This window comes from Astyanax mexicanus, chromosome 15 (assembly GCF_023375975.1).
Source record: "Astyanax mexicanus isolate ESR-SI-001 chromosome 15, AstMex3_surface, whole genome shotgun sequence".
NCBI lineage: Eukaryota > Metazoa > Chordata > Actinopteri > Characiformes > Acestrorhamphidae > Astyanax > Astyanax mexicanus.
The window spans coordinates 170,862-187,367 of NC_064422.1; the positions used below are offsets into that span (position 1 = coordinate 170,862).

The 16,506-nt window shown below is 40.4% G+C and overlaps 2 protein-coding genes across 2 annotated transcripts; both read left to right on the top strand.

Moving 5' to 3' along the window:
* The first annotated feature begins 889 nt into the window (after positions 1-889).
* LOC111188849 (uncharacterized) lies at positions 890-5,166 on the top strand. The gene is made up of 10 exons (XM_022662724.2): positions 890-2,752; positions 3,045-3,083; positions 3,181-3,274; positions 3,418-3,943; positions 4,033-4,207; positions 4,323-4,546; positions 4,643-4,714; positions 4,796-4,959; positions 5,045-5,106; positions 5,154-5,166. The coding sequence occupies exons 2-10, from the start codon at positions 3,046-3,048 to the stop codon at positions 5,164-5,166; spliced, it is 1,368 nt and encodes a 455-aa protein (XP_022518445.2). The 5' UTR covers positions 890-2,752; position 3,045.
* LOC111188851 (ESF1 homolog) lies at positions 5,051-6,306 on the top strand. Its single transcript, XM_022662727.2, has 4 exons — positions 5,051-5,295; positions 5,402-5,656; positions 5,741-5,926; positions 6,013-6,306. The coding sequence occupies exons 1-4, from the start codon at positions 5,224-5,226 to the stop codon at positions 6,226-6,228; spliced, it is 729 nt and encodes a 242-aa protein (XP_022518448.2). The 5' UTR covers positions 5,051-5,223; the 3' UTR covers positions 6,229-6,306.
* The last annotated feature ends 10,200 nt before the right edge of the window (positions 6,307-16,506 follow it).

Genomic DNA, 16,506 nt, shown 5'->3' on the forward strand with positions numbered 1-16,506 from the left:
TTCTCCTCATAGCTCCCCATTCAAAATATAACGAAAAAATACCCCGAACTCTGTAAAACGTAAGTCCAAAAATGAACGGGGCTTCTGGGGCCCCTAGGTCAAAGTATGCCTTTGAGTCTTTTTCACTTACAGAGTGCCAGGCATGTCATGGGTTGGCCATTGTAGGGTTCTGGCAACACTTTGGGACTCCCTCCACACTTTGGTGATCCAGTACCTTACATGTCCCAATGTGTCATGATTTTTCATTTCTAGGGCTCTGGCAACACTTTGGGACTCCCTCCACACTTTGGGGCTCACATACCTACATCTACCTAACAAACACTATTTAGAAAAATTCAAACTTCAGCTTTTAAAAAAACAGCCTCAACAAATAAACAACACTAGGGTTAACTATTTACAAATTAACATACAAAAAAACATACTTATGACCGCATCTAAGGTGAGCAATTCTCAGATGAGCTCAGGCTGAGCGGAACTAAGGCTGAGTCATCGTCGGTGTCGCTCGTGCTCGACTGGGCAACCAGCTGCATCTTGGACCTGGGCTCGTCTTCTTCCTCTTCAGTGGAAGACTCGAACCTTAAAACCCGCTTCAGCCGAGGTCGCTTCTGCACTGGTGGGGTGCTGGAGCATCCGGCTTGCTGCCGATCTTCCGCCATCCTCCTCTCCTCCTTACCAGCCGCCGTCTCTTGCATCTCTCTGACATGTGCAGCTTCAGTCACCGTGTTGAGCGGAATATAGAATTTTGAAGCTACCGTGTCAGAGTGGCACATGGATCTGTGTAAAAGGGCCCTCTTGGCTGGGGAGATGTTCTTGGTCTGAAAAACAGGTCACAAAACAAGCATATCATTACAACAACGCTTTGGTGAACTGGCACCACTTTGGGACTCCCTCCACACTTTGGTGATCCAGTACCTTACATGTCCCAATGTGTCATGATTTTTCATTTCTAGGGCTCTGGCAACACTTTGGGACTCCCTCCACACTTTGGGGCTCTATCACGTTACATGTCCCAATGTGTCATGATTTTTCATTTCTAGGGCTCTGGCAACACTTTGGGACTCCCTCCACACTTTGGTGGTCGAGCACGTTGCATGTCCCAAAGTGTCATGATTTTTCATTGCTAGGGTTCTGTCAACACTTTGGGACTCCCTCCACACTTTGGTGATCCATTACCTAACATGTCCCAATGTGTCATGATTTTTCATTTCTAGGGCTCTGGCAACACTTTGGGACATTGTTTACATACTTGTTAATCTTGAATAAATGTTATTAATGGTTAAGAAATGTCTCTTTCTTGAACATACACATCAATATAATAAGTCAATATAATATACACGATGTATAAGTAGTGCAGGGTTCTTTTGCAGGGTCCATGGTGGTAAGTTAAATGTAAAACCTGAAGATACACCCCTTTAATTTTTTTTTTGGTTTAGGACTAAGGATCACGAAAGTGTGGCGGATCTCCAAAGTGCTTTTTTGTCATTTTTGACAGCAGCTTCAGTCACCGTGTTGAGCGGAATATAGAATTTTGAAGCTACCGTGTCAGAGTGGCACATGGATCTGTGTAAAAGGGCCCTCTTGGCTGGGGAGATGTTCTTGGTCTGAAAAACAGGTCACAAAACAAGCATATCATTACAACAACGCTTTGGTGAACTTAGTCCCTAATTTGGTGGTCTAGCACGTTACATGTCCCAAAGTGTCATGATTTTTCATTTTTAGGGTTCTGGCAACACTTTGGGACTCCCTCCACACTTTGGTGATCCAGTACCTTACATGTCCCAATGTGTCATGATTTTTCATTTCTAGGGCTCTGGCAACACTTTGGGACTCCCTCCACACTTTGGGGCTCTATCACGTTACATGTCCCAATGTGTCATGATTTTTCATTTCTAGGGCTCTGGCAACACTTTGGGACTCCCTCCACACTTTGGTGATCCAGTACCTTACATGTCCCAATGTGTCATGATTTTTCATTTCTAGGGCTCTGGCAACACTTTGGGACTCCCTCCACACTTTGGGGCTCTATCACGTTACATGTCCCAATGTGTCATGATTTTTCATTTCTAGGGCTCTGGCAACACTTTGGGACTCCCTCCACACTTTGGTGGTCGAGCATGTTGCATGTCCCAAAGTGTCATGATTTTTCATTGCTAGGGCTCTGGCAACACTTTGGGACTCCCTCCACACTTTGGTGATCCAGTACCTTACATGTCCCAATGTGTCATGATTTTTCATTTCTAGGGCTCTGGCAACACTTTGGGACATTGTTTACATACTTGTTAATCTTGAATAAATGTTATTAATGGTTAAGAAATGTCTCTTTCTTGAACATACACATCAATATAATAAGTCAATATAATATACACGATGTATAAGTAGTGCAGGGTTCTTTTGCAGGGTCCATGGTGGTAAGTTAAATGTATAACCTGAAGATACACCCCTTTAATTTTTTTTTTGGTTTAGGACTGAGGATCACGAAAGTGTGGCGGATCTCCAAAGTGCTTTTTTGTCATTTTTGGCTAAACCTTAAGTCCTATTTTCACCAAACCTATACCTATGTGTTGGGGACGGCAAGCCGCACCAGATGACACAAAATGTTTGACCAAAAATATTCCACATCCTGTTTTCAGTTAACCAGCAGGAAATTGCTGTTGCTGAGTAGGTGTTTGGAGAGAGAGGTTGGTTAGGAGAAAGCTCCAGAGAAAACAGGGAAAATTTAAGCAAAACTTTCTTTTCTTCAGTGGATTTGAAGGTAAGTGTGTTAAATTAAGTCTTCTGTAGTGTATTTTGTAGTTATTTTTGGTAGTTTTGGTAGTTTTTAGCATGGATAAAGTGTATTTTGATTGTGTTTTTGGCCAGTTGGCCTGTACTGAAACGTTTTGTGGCCTACACTTTGGGACTCCAATTACATGTAGGTGATCTTTTTACTAACAGTAGCTAATGGGTGAGGTCATTTAGTAATGTTTCCTGATTACGTTTTGGTGATCCCATGACATGTTGGGCCTATTTTATCCTAATACTGTAATTTTTTTTTGTTGTTTTAGAATGTCTTCCAGGAGTCAGTTGTGCCTGTCTAGTGGACGGTAATAACTGTTATTACATTGCTATGACATAGCAATAGTGAAGTAAAATGTATTACTTAAAGATTATACTTACCTGCAATATCATTGTTTTGTGTAGGGTGAAGGGCCAGTTTCGATGCCAGGTGTCCGATTGCAATGTCTCTTTGAAGAGGATTGACCTACATATGGCCAGTAAACACTTCGAACTAACGGTAACTTTGTTTGTTTTAAAAAATTAAATATATATATATATATATATATATAGATTTCATTATATGTGCTTAAAATATATTACATATGTACTGTAACTATTAAAAAATACTTTAATTCATTTCATTTAATTTCATTTTTCAAGACTGATGAACAGGAGGAGATGATTAAGAAGGCCAAACAGGAGTACATAATAAAAAAGCTGGCAGAGCTGAGGGCCAGCAACCCTAAAATTCCGATGGCCAGCTTTCTGGACCAGATCTCCACCATTAGTCACAACATTGGTGCTCCCCTCTTGACCTCCACCCCTATTGAGCCTGAAGAGCCATCCACCATTCCTGAAACTCAATGTTCAGACGCCCGAGGAGAGGAAGAACAAGATGAGGACCCACACCCCAGCACTTCGCAGTCATCCTCAGCCACAAACATGCCGTCTTCTATATGCACAAACTCATTGTGCATAACGGAGAAGGCAATCATGCGGGACGAGATCAAGAGGCTTACCGACCAGCTGAAGCGTAGCGGAGGGGAGTGTCGGAACACATCATGCGTTGCCAAAGCTGCCGAGTTGCAGAAGTATGCTGCCATGTTTATTGCCAGCCCTCACCTCAAAGCTTGCAAAAAGTTTTCCCGGAAGGACACTTTTAGTAAGGCACACAATCCTAAGTATGGTAAGTACTGTTTTGTTTGTTTTCTACAGTAATAGTGTATTTCTTAATTGTAACATATTTTTTGAGTTAGGGTTATTGTTGTTTTACAGAAAAAGTCCTACAGCAGTTCCTCAAATTCACTGTGGGATGCAACCCCTCATCCAAGAAGTCTGAGAATGTGAAGACCGCTATATCCCATGTCAGGAGGTTTCTCATTTACTCCGGGGAAGGCAAACTCCTGAGAGGGAATTTTGGCTTTTTGAAGGATTCCTCCAGCATTGCCAAGTAGGAATTAAGTGTATACATATGTTTGTGTATTGTTATACTTACCTGTTATACTTACCTGTAGTACTTACCTGCATTGTCATTGTGTTTTCTCCTGTTTTCTCATGTTTTTTAGGTGGGTGGATGTCCTTTGCGAAGATGGCTTCAAACCCACCACAATGCGGATCCAGCTACTGAACATAAAAAAGTTCTTCAAGTATATCCTACACATGTCCCAAAAAGAAACAAGGCTTAGCGGTCTGGACTTCCGGAAGCTGTTTATGGAGCTGGATGCGCGCATCAAGGACCTGTCAAGCTCCGTGATCACACACCGCCAGAAAATCCGGAAGAGCCAATCCCGTAAGTATCTTGTAACAAGAAATGTTAGTAATGAAGTTATTCAATATATATATATGTGTGTGTGTGTGTGTGTAATACTGGGTGTTTTGTGTTTAGATCACATCGTGCCAAAGGAGGACACAAAACGCTTCCGAAAAGGTGTTAGGCGTGTTCTGCCGAAGAAGCTCAGTAAGTACATTTCCTTTAATAATTGTTTTATTTTATTTTTTTCCTGTAAAGACAATATGATTTCATTAAATTTTCTCACAGAAACTTTGGAGAGCAACCCGTCCTGGGAGATTTTGGATCAGGTGTATGGAATGCTGGTGGGTTACTTTGTCAGTGTCAGTGGACATCGGAAAGGCGTCCTGCAAAATTTGAAGGTGTCCGAGGTAATGGACGCAGACGTCGAGGAGGACCACGTCGTTGTGGAAGTGAGTGTTGTGTGATCAGGGTTAAAAAGGATGTTGATTTTTTTATTATTTGCAACATGTGTTTTTCTATTTTTTCTATTTACAGGTCAGCAAACACAAATCGGCGAGTACATACGGACATGCCCAGTTGGCCATGAACCATGAGGAGTATTCCTGGTTCACGAAACTGGTGTCTCTCCGTGATTTCTTTGCAGGGGGGGATTCTGAACATTTTTTTTTAACCGTTCCGGAGGGGTTTGCAGCAGGCTGCTGCCACTTTTCCAAATGGAATGGAAGAGGATGGGGTTCGGAGGTCAGTTCACCTTTAAGAACTTCAGAACCTCCATGGTCCATTATGTGAGTATATATTATCTTTTTTTTAACATTTCATTTCAAGATTTCATAAAATTACATTTGTAACTTTTAAACTTTTAACTTGTAAATTTGTTTTGTGTTTTCTCAGAACAAGCACAAGAGCCCCAAGAAGAAGCAGCTCATCCACCGTGCTATGTGCCACTCTGAGGACGTGGCCTCCAGGTTCTACACAACCCTGAACACGGCCTCAGAGGCGGCCCAAGTGCGGAAGCTCCAGGCGGAAGAGAGTTCTCCCGAAAAGTCTATCACCTCCAGCCCGGAGAAAAAAAAAAGAGGTTCAAGGAGGTGCCTTTTTGTAGAGTCTTCCCAGGAAAGTGAGGAGGAAGAAGAGCAGCAAACACATGTAAGTCATTGTTTACATATGTCTATGTCGTAGCAATTATGTCATTATCATGGTTTTCTAATAATGTTTTTTTGTATAACTTAGGGGTCTCACCAATCCCTATCCAGACCGCCGGCTTCCAAGCGGAAGTTATCTTCTCTTTCTAGTTCTTCGGAGGATGATAGTGGCCCGGAACGTCAGGAGGAAGAACAAGAAGAAGAAGAACAACAACAACAAGGAGAAGGAGAATTATTCATCCTACAAAGCCCAGTGAAGAACCCTCAAACAGATGTAAGTCATTGGTTACATATATCTATATCGTAGTAAATATGTAATAATCTTTTTGTATAATGTAATAATCTTTTTGTATAAAGTAGGCCACCATGTGCAAGATAGGGGCAGATCCATCCGCTGGCCACACCTACTTGGGCAGGCCAGTCCTTGTGAGCCAGAAGGACATGAAGCTCCTAGAGGCGAAGGTGTCGCCGAGGGTCAAGATGGTTAAGGCCAAGTGTTCCACTGTCATGCTCAGCAGTTCGGATGATGAAGACATTGAAGAGTCTGCGGTGTATGAATCCTTCAAATTTGTTTAGTATTCATTGTTGCATTTTGCCCAATTTTTCTTGTTGTTGTTGTTGTTGTTGAATTGTTCTTATTGTTGTTTTACTATGTTTTACGGTAAATTTCATGCAAGTCTGTTGTTGACATTGTTTACATACTTGTTAATCTTGAATACATGTTATTAATGGTTAAGAAATGACTCTTTCTTGAACATACACATCAATATAATAAGTCAATATAATATACACGATGTATAAGTAGTGCAGGGTTCTTTTGCAGGGTCCATGGTGGTAAGTTAAATGTAAAACCTGAAGATACACCCCTTTTAAATTTTTCTTTTTGGTTTAGGACTAAGGATCACTAAAGCGTGGCGGATTTTTTCATTTTTGGCTAAACCTTAAGTCCTATTTTCACCAAACCTATACCTATGTGTTGGGGACGGCAAGCCGCACCAGATGACACAAAATTTTTGACCAAAAGTATTTACTGTAAGGAGATAGGGCCCAGTTGTTTTTTTACAGAAAGCGAAGGGTTAATCCACTAATTCATTGGCGTGCCGACCCACCCCAACAAGTTTGGTAGCGGTCAGACTTACGGCTTAGCCAAAAAATGCAAAAAAGCGCTTTGTAGATCCGACACGCTTTGGTGATAAAAGCCCTAACCAGATGATTTTACACTTAAAAAAGCTTTTTAATTGCAAAAAAGTGAAATGTGTGGAAGAAGACCCAAGTACAATGAACATATGCGAGTTTGGTGACCCTAGGGTCAAAGGTCGCTGAGATACGATTTTTTTTTCTAATTTTTTTGAAGCCTGAGGGTGTACTCACACTAGGCAATCCGAACCGTGCCCGGGCACAGTTACCTCCCAAAGCACGGTTCGTTTGGCTAGTGTGATCGCTCCGAACCGCGACGCTACTGTAAACAAGCATGGCGGCAAAGGGCTCTTTATGGTCTACGGCAGAGGTGCAGTGTTTGCTGGATATTTGGGCGGATGAGAGCATACAGCAACAGCTGGAAACCACGCATAAGAACTCAGATATATTCGGTAAAGTTCGTGAATATCCTTTAGCTCGTGGATATCAAAGATCTGTGGAACAATGTCGTGATAAACTGAAGAAACTGCGCAGTCAGTATCTCAAGGCGCGGGATACGCTCCGTAAGTCTGGCAGCTCATCAGAAGAAAAGGACAAATTCCCATGGTATGATGCTGTGGATAAAATAATCGGGCACAAACCAACTAGCCAGCCTAATATATTGGAGTCTGCTACACCGTCCGACCCATCGGACAGCTTTACGGAGGACACTGGACCGGCAAGCCCACTGAGCAGTGAGTAACGTTTAGCCTGTGATATCTTACAAAATAATATGAAAAACGTGAAAAAATGTCTGTGGGGTTTCTACCCTATACAGTCATATAGACGAGCATGTAACACACAAAGTATGCTCTATGTTTATGACCCTAACCCTACACCTTTTGACATGGTTAACTAGTTAGCTAGCTAACTAGTCCAGTAGCTTTAAATGAGCTATGTTTTTGTTGTTTAACTGGTCTACAAACATGATCAACCTGACCAAGCTTGACAACAAACGGTCGACTAGCATGATCAAGCATAATCATATTCAAATGCAACATACATTATGCTAGTTATGAGTTGGATTTTTTAACCAGTAATTAGTGATAAGCAATATTAGCTAGGTGCTCCAGGGCTTTGTTTCAGTATGGTGTACTTTTGTTTACGTTAAGCAATCATTTAGTGCTAGTCTGATGTTCAGCCTCTGCCTGTATATTCCCTGCTGAAAAAAATCCTGCTCAAAACCAGCTGGTCATCCAGACAAAACATACCCCATGCTGGTGGGCTAGCTCATTAACTTAGCTAGTATAGGGTATGTTTTTTTCCTAAATGACCAGCTGGTTTTGAGCAGATTTTTTTTTCAGCAGGGTTATATTTGTTATTATTACAGTGGGCTAATGTTTACGTTTGTGTTTCCTTTTTTTTTGCTTTTAACAGCCACCTCACTATCTTCAGATCAGTCAATCACTTGTGATGACAGACAAGCTGAGACCTCTAATGGTAGCACACTTCAAAGAACACCCTCAGAACAGAGGAAGAACAGGAAGAGGAAGACGAAGACAGATGTGGGTGATCTCATGGCCTCATGTTTGGACATGCAAAAGAAACAGCATGATGAATTCATGCAAGGGGAGCAGGTGCGTCACCAGCAAGAGAAGGACATGCTCGATAACTGGATGAAAGCACAAATAGAGATGGAGGAGCGTCGGCAACATCTACAGAGGGAAGAGCGCCAAGAGTCAAACAGGATGTTCCACCAAATGATGACCAGACTATTGGAGTCTGCTCCCTGCTCTGCTCCCTGCTCTGCTCTCTACTACTCTGGTCTGCTGCTGTGCTGCTCTGCTGCTGAAAGCTTGCTTTAATCTTCAGCTTCTACACTTTTCTCTGTTTTCTTCTCTTTTACTCTCTTCACACTTACTAATCCACTTTTAGTCTGCTTCCTCTTTGCTCTACACACCTATTAATCCACTCTCAGTCTACTTTTATAGACTTTTTCCTCAGGTTTGCTGGATTAGCTGTTTGCTGCTGCAGTTTGTTTGTGTAAGTTTTTAATTTCAACTGAAACAAGGTGAGTGCTTTTTTTCTCCATGGCTTCTGCTCAGGTTTACACCTGTTTAGAGTGTGGCATGTATAGCTTAGATCCCTTATCCACCGATACTGGTAACAATAGTGGTATTTGTACTAAGTGTGAGATAGTTAGCTCCTTGGTGGATAAGGTGAATAAGTTAGAGCTGCACGTCCGGGGTTTAATAAGGGATAGACAGCAGGATTCACTGTTAGCAGCCCCGGGTGTCTCAGGGAGAGTTAGTACCCCCTCGACTCCGGCCTTAGAGCCCTCACAGCGGGGCGAATGGGTAACGTCTCGGCGGCATAGTCGAAAGGCTAAGGCTAATGCTACCGCAAAGGCCACAGCCAGCCCACCTAAACACCACGCTCCCCCAGTTCACGTGTCAAACAGGTTTGCCCCGCTCAGTGAAGCACCAACTGAGGAGCCTGTTAAAGGTACTCTGGTGATAGGAGACTCTATCGTCCGACACGTGAAATTAGCTACTCCTTTAGGGGCACCAGCGGCAACAGTTACTTGTTTACCGGGAGCCAGAGCACCGGACATTAGTGGCAACCTTAGGTTAGGGAATAGGAGATATTCGAGGGTAGTAATTCATGTAGGGGCCAATGATATTCGTCTGCGGCAGTCTGAAGTAACTAAGGCTAATATTAAAGAGGTGATTAAACAGGCCCAGACGCTGTCCGAGGAGGTAATCTGCTCTGGCCCCATCCCAATGAGGCGTGGTGATGAAGCTTACAGCAGGCTTTCTTCGCTGAACCGCTGGATGTCCAAGTGGTGTGCAGAAAATCATGTGGGCTTTATAGATAACTGGCTACACTTTGAGGGCAAGCCTGGTCTTTTAGGTAGGGATGGTGTCCACCCCACGCGGGAGGGTGCTGCCTTACTTTCATGCAGCATAGCTCATAGTCTTTTAGTTAGTCGGCAGAGTAGTATTAGAAGCTGCTGACAATCCAGAGCCGGGACCAGGCCGCAGACAGAGAGGCTTAACCGACCGTCTGCGAGCTGCAAAGAGACGTTACCTAGATACCAATGTATTCAGACTGTGTCTGTCCCCCGAGTCAAACAAAAACATCAAAAAACTAAAACAGTAAATCTAAATAACTTAACTTATATTAAACAATCATATCCAGACTGTAGTACTAACATTTCAAGCCTAAAGATTGGTTTACTTAATATTAGATCTCTAAATTCAAAAGCAGTTCTGGTGAATGAAATGATAACTGATCAGAAATTCGATGTTCTGTGTCTGACAGAAACCTGGATTAGGCCAAATGAATATGTAGCATTAAATGAAGCCACCCCTGCAGGCTATAATTATATACACAATCCGAGATTGTCCGGTAGAGGAGGTGGGGTCTGCATATTTTTCCAAAGTACCTTAGTTAGCAATCAGAAACACTATGAAAATTTTACTTCTTTTGAGCTTCTTTACACCAGTATAATTAATCCAGTTACAAAAAAGAATGCATTTTCTTTAATTAACATCTACAGACCACCAGGGCCCTATTTAGAATTTTTAAAAGAATTTAGTGATTTTGTCACAGACTTAGCAGTAAGTAATGATAAAGTGATTATAGTTGGAGACTTCAACATTCATTTCGAAAAATTGGATGATCCATTAAAAACACATTCACATCGATTTTAGACTCAGTTGGTATTATTCAAAATATAACAGGACCTACTCATTACTGTAATCATACTCTGGATTTAGTTTTGACCCTGGGTGTGAGCATAGATAACCCGAATATTCGTTCTCAAACCTCCGCAATTTCAGATCATTACCTTATTTCATTTAAATTACATCTTAGTCATAATATACGTACATCCCCTAGCTACTCTGTAAAACGTTCAATTACGCCTTTTACAGCCCAACAATTTACAGATAAGCTTCCAGACTTATCAACTCTAATATATTCTCCTGTAGACCCAGTAGAACTAGACAAACTAACCGAAGGTTTAGAAAATACCTTTCGCTCTACCTTAGATGTTGTAGCACCCCTTAAACACAAAATAGAGAGACAGAAAAAGCTCGCACCGTGGTACAATGATCAAACTCGTACCTTAAAGCAGTTAGTACCAAATTTAGAGCGTAAATATCCATCAACTAAACTGGAAGTGTTTCACTCTGCGTGGAAAGACAGTCTTGTTAAATATAGAAAAGAACTAAATAAAGCCCGCTCAGCATATCTGACCTCACAGATCGAGATTAATAAAAATAATCCTAGAGTTCTCTTTAGTGTTATTTCCAAATTAACTAAAAACCAGGCAGGTACTGAACCTCAGATTCCAGCCATTCACACCAGCAACGATTTTATGGACTTCTTCAATAGTAAAATTGAAAACATTCGGGATAAAATTAAACAGATAAATATTACATCCTCTCTGTCATCTGGTCTGGCTGATCTAGAACAAAACCCTGTTACTGAAGTTAGGTTGGAAGTCTTTAACCCACTTCCACTGCTAGAACTAGAGAAAATTATCTCCTCTTCAAACAGCACAACCTGCACACTTGATGCTGTTCCCACAAAATTATTAAAACAGGTACTGCCAGATATAATTAAACCTCTGTTAATGATAATAAACTCATCGCTCACCCTGGGCCATGTACCCAAAGCCTTTAAAACAGCTGTAATTAAACCTCTGATCAAGAAACCAAATCTTGATCCTAGTGTACTGTCTAACTATAGACCTATTTCAAACTTACCGTTTATTTCTAAGATTTTAGAAAAAGCTGTAGCCCAACAACTTTGCTCTTACCTGCAAAGAAACCAGATCTATGAAAAATTTCAATCTGGATTTAGGCCTTATCATAGCACTGAGACAGCTTTAGTTAGAATAACAAACAATCTACTTATAGCCGCCGACCAAGGCTGTGTTTCCCTACTGGTACTTCTGGATCTGAGTGCAGCCTTTGATACAATAGATCATACTATCCTTTTAGAAAGACTAGAGAACATGGTCGGTGTAACCGGAACTGCCTTAGCATGGTTTAAATCGTACTTAACCGATCGCTATCAGTTTGTGAGGATAAATGATATGTCTTCCAGTTATACTAAGATAAGATATGGAATTCCACAAGGCTCTATATTAGGACCGTTATTATTTACATTATATATGCTCCCACTGGGCAAAGTTATTAGAAAATATGTAAATTTTCACTGTTATGCGGATGACACGCAGCTCTTCATATCAGCCAAACCTGATGACAGAGTGAGATTAAAGAAATCGAGGATTGTGTAGAAGATGTAAAATCATGGATGTCGCACAACTTCCTCCTATTAAATAGTGATAAAACAGAAGTTCTCCTATTAGGCCCCAAAGCTGCTAGAAATAAATTATCAGACTTAATGCTAAATCTGGCTGACTTCTCCGTCACACCTGGTTCAGCAGCTAAAAACCTTGGAGTTATCATAGATTCAGATCTAGCATTCGATAAACACATATCTAATGTTACTAGAACAGCTTTTCTACACCTCCGTAATATTGCCAAGCTAAGAAATGCCCGATCACTGCATGACGCAGAAAAATTAGTACATGCCTTTATTACCTCAAGGCTAGATTATTGTAATGCGCTACTGTCTGGATGTTCCGGCAGTAACTTAAATAAAGTTCAGCTAGTTCAGAATGCTGCAGCCAGGGTCCTTACTAAAACTAGAAAATTTGACCATATTAGTCCAGTACTATCAGCACTGCACTGGCTTCCAGTCAAATTCCACATAGACTATAAAATTCTCCTGTTAACGTATAAAGCCCTACACGGACTCGCTCCTGAGTATTTACAAGACCTCATCTCCTATTATGAACCACCGCGATTACTCAGATCTCAGGGTGCTGGTTTATTAGTAGTTCCTAAAATTCAGAGGAGCTCTGCAGGAGGAAGAGCTTTCTCTTATAAAGCGCCTCAACTCTGGAATAATCTCCCCGAATATGTTCGGGACTCAGACACAGTCTCAATCTTTAAGTCTAGACTGAAAACTTACTTGTTTAGTTTAGCTTTTGGTAATTAATGTTTTTCCCTTTAGATAAGGCTGCAGATTCAGGGGTTCATGGACAGAGGGAATTGTGGGTAAACTGAGATGCTGATGCTGTTGTTCTCCCACTGCACACGGTCACTCAGGTTTGTGGACGGTGGAGTGGGTGGATGCCAGTGTTTCAGGGAGCCTCCATGTCTATGTTACCTTCTGGCTCTCTGCCTTTAGTTAGGCTTTTATTCAGATCTGCCGGAGTCATTAGATAATCACACTCTGATAATGTTTTATATTCTCTGTTTTACATAAATCCAGTCAAAACTAATTCCATCTCTCTGCCTTCCTCCGAGTTACTGACTGCCCACCTGTCTGACCCGATACCGAGGGATGTTGGACCCTCAGGCTCTCATGTCCTCTGTCTGGCCAGACTGGAAGTTTCTGAAGTCAGCTCTTCTCCACCACCACCACAGATCAGCTGCTCATCATCCATCTTACTCTATAAGCTTTTTAAAATTAATTTAAAAGCCATTTGACCAGTGGTAGGATGGTCCCCCCTTTAATGTGAGTCTTGGTCCTCCCAAGGTTTCTTCCTCCTCCTGCAGCTCTGAGGGAGTTTTTCACTGGGGGTTCTGTATTCTGTATTTTCTGTGTTTAATGTTTTGCCTGATTCTTTGTCCTGTAATCATGTTTCTGTAAAGCTGCTTTGTGCCAACACCTGTTGTAAAAAGCGCTATTCAAATAAATTTGATTTGATTTGATACACTCTTATTTTAGTTATCACAGTCCTGTTCTCACATGTTCATGGTTGCAATTTGCCTGATGACAAAAGCACTGAAATTACAAATTCAGATTTTTTTGGAAAGCTTCTACTGCCATTTATTCAATACATGAATTCTTTTTACAACTAATGTCTGCACCATGTTACTGGGCATGCATTATCGGTGTCAGTGGGGCCCAGTACAGCCTTATTTGCCAGGGAGGCCAGAATGGATCTGTCGTGTGGTAAAAATCCTTACGGAACTGGCAGCACTGAGTATGTATTATCGGTGGCAGCGGGGCTTAGTATGGCCTTAGTCCCCAAGGAGGTCAAAAGGCAATATGGATTTTTTGGAAATTGTTTTCATTGCCACTTCAACTGGAGCAAATCTGGATTCTTTTCATACCTGGACACAATGATGCACTGATGGTTCCAATTATTAGAAAAAAATTGTTTGTTTTACACTCCCTTCTGCAATTTAACCAGGACAGAATATGTCTTCAAAAAAATCCTGTTGTTTCATTTCATACTTTATCAATGCTGAAGGTAAAAAATCAGTTCTGTAAATAGTTCAATGCATTTTTCCAAAATTCATTCAAAAAAAAATCTTGCATTTTCCAAGGCCAAATTAAAAAGATATCAGTTCTGTAAATAGTTCTATGCATTTTACATCCCACTCTTGGCCAGTACCTTGACGTGGTGAGTGGGTTTAAATCATGTGTTAGTCATCACATTAACACATGAAACTGCTAGATAATTTATTTTTCCTCCAGGTGCAAGAGGTAAACTAGAACAGCCAGGTGTTTAATTCAGTATGAGATGTTTTTTTTTTTAATTCATGGCTGAAGAATTCTAATAGATAATTATTTGAGACAAAAGCTGTAGATGAGTCAAAGACGTGACGCCGACTGAACTTTTTGCCTATTAATAAACATTAAAATGAATAAAATTATAACATGTATGTCTAACACCTTCCTTATATATGCCCACCCTTACTTCTTTAAACGTGTTTAAAGGCTATTGGCCATTTTCTGCCATCTGAAGTGTGAAAACATCATCTGACAACTGGTTTTAAATCAAATTAAAATAATTTAAATCCTTACCCTATTTGGCATAATTTTAAACTTGTTTTCCATTTAATGTTATGAAACATTTGTACACACATTTCAATCATAATAAACAAACAAATTTTTGAAAATCATCTCAAAGAAGACATTGCATCAGCCAGCCTCATGGTGAGGGACTTGCAGGTGAGTAGTCACTCTCAGTTTTACAAATCAATTCTTTTTAAAACTGCTGCAGTGTATACGTCACATTTTGATATCATGTGGGGCGACCAACCTAAAACTGTAAATAATAAGTTTTATATGCAAATCTTTATTTTTAATGTAAATGTGTCAGTGATATGTGGTGAGAAGTAGCTAGCTTGGGTTCTATAGCTAAGCATTAGCCTGTTATATTTGATTAAACTTAATGATCTGGAGAGATCGAGCATCATGTGGGGCTACCACCACTGATTGCTTAAATAATAGAAAACACATCCTGTATTGGTAGTTTCTGTATGCAAATGTTTTATTTATTATATGCATTTAGTTGTTTTAAATGACTTTCTATATTTCAACAAATAATTTCCATCCTACTTCAGAGATGACTAAGCTTATTTCTTTTTGATTATTTTGTTTTAATCAGAGAAATGTGTGAATATTAAGCATTCATTCTACTTTTTCAATTCCTTTTTTAACTCTGTGTATGTTTAACTATATAACCTTTTTCTAGACGGCCCCACTAACAAGCAAAGAAAAGACTGCTCGCTACAGGCAGCGGATCAGTGCAGATCCTGTAGCAAGAGCTGACTATCTTGCCAGGAAAAAAGAAAGGTAAAATCTATCATATAAAATGTAATATCACACATGTATGTTATTTAGGCCACCAGAATCAGTGACAGTATACTAATGTCAATCATTTGTTTAAGCTACTAGAGAAGAAAGCAAAAGGACCTGAGGACCCCTCAAGCTCTCCACCTGAGCCAGCTAGGCAAGAAGGAAGTGTCCAGGATCTATGTGGAAGGTTTGTGATAGTAACATACGATGAGCTTCCATATGTAGGTCCGGTCCTAAAGGTTGTGGAAGAGGATCTGCAGATCAGCTGTATGTGTTGCCGGCGCCAGGTCTAGGGGTTTCTGGGCCAGCAGCAAGGGATACACAGACCCATCAGCACTGTGTATCCTGAGAAATAACTGGATCTGCAAGTCTGCAAGTCAGTGGAGGACACAAAGCAATTAAGCACCTTGTTCGAAGGCAGCACGAGTTTATTTCTAAAAAATCAACATTTCTTTCATTCATTTCATCACTTCAATAATTATTATTTAGTTCTTTTCATATATAATAGCAAGGTATAAAATATAATTTGTTCATATAGAAATACACATACACATTCTTGTTGTAATTTACCCTGTATATACTTCCCATTGTAAATATGTTGTAAATATGTAAAATACAGAATACTTATTATATTCGGTTTCTTTGTCAACACATACAAGTTTAGCTAGTTTCATAGTATCTCCAATAACATGACAGTAAAATGCAGATATGCATTTCAGAGTATATGTAAAATATATGTATATGTAAATCTAAATATATATATATAAGATATTCAAATATTAGCTTATACTATCACACATTTACTCAACATTACATTTTCCCCATTACACAGCTACACATACAACATTTACACCAACATCTCAACAAACACATATACTCGAGGCAGCCAAGGTAGCTTAATACTGCCAGTATTACTGCTTACACTCACAGAAAAAATAGAAGTTGCACTGTAGTACATTTTAACTTTATGAACTGCACTAATAAGGCTTCGATTGATCAGAAACAACCATTTTTTAACTCCAAAACACAGACGAAATGCATTTGCATGGATACTCATAACTC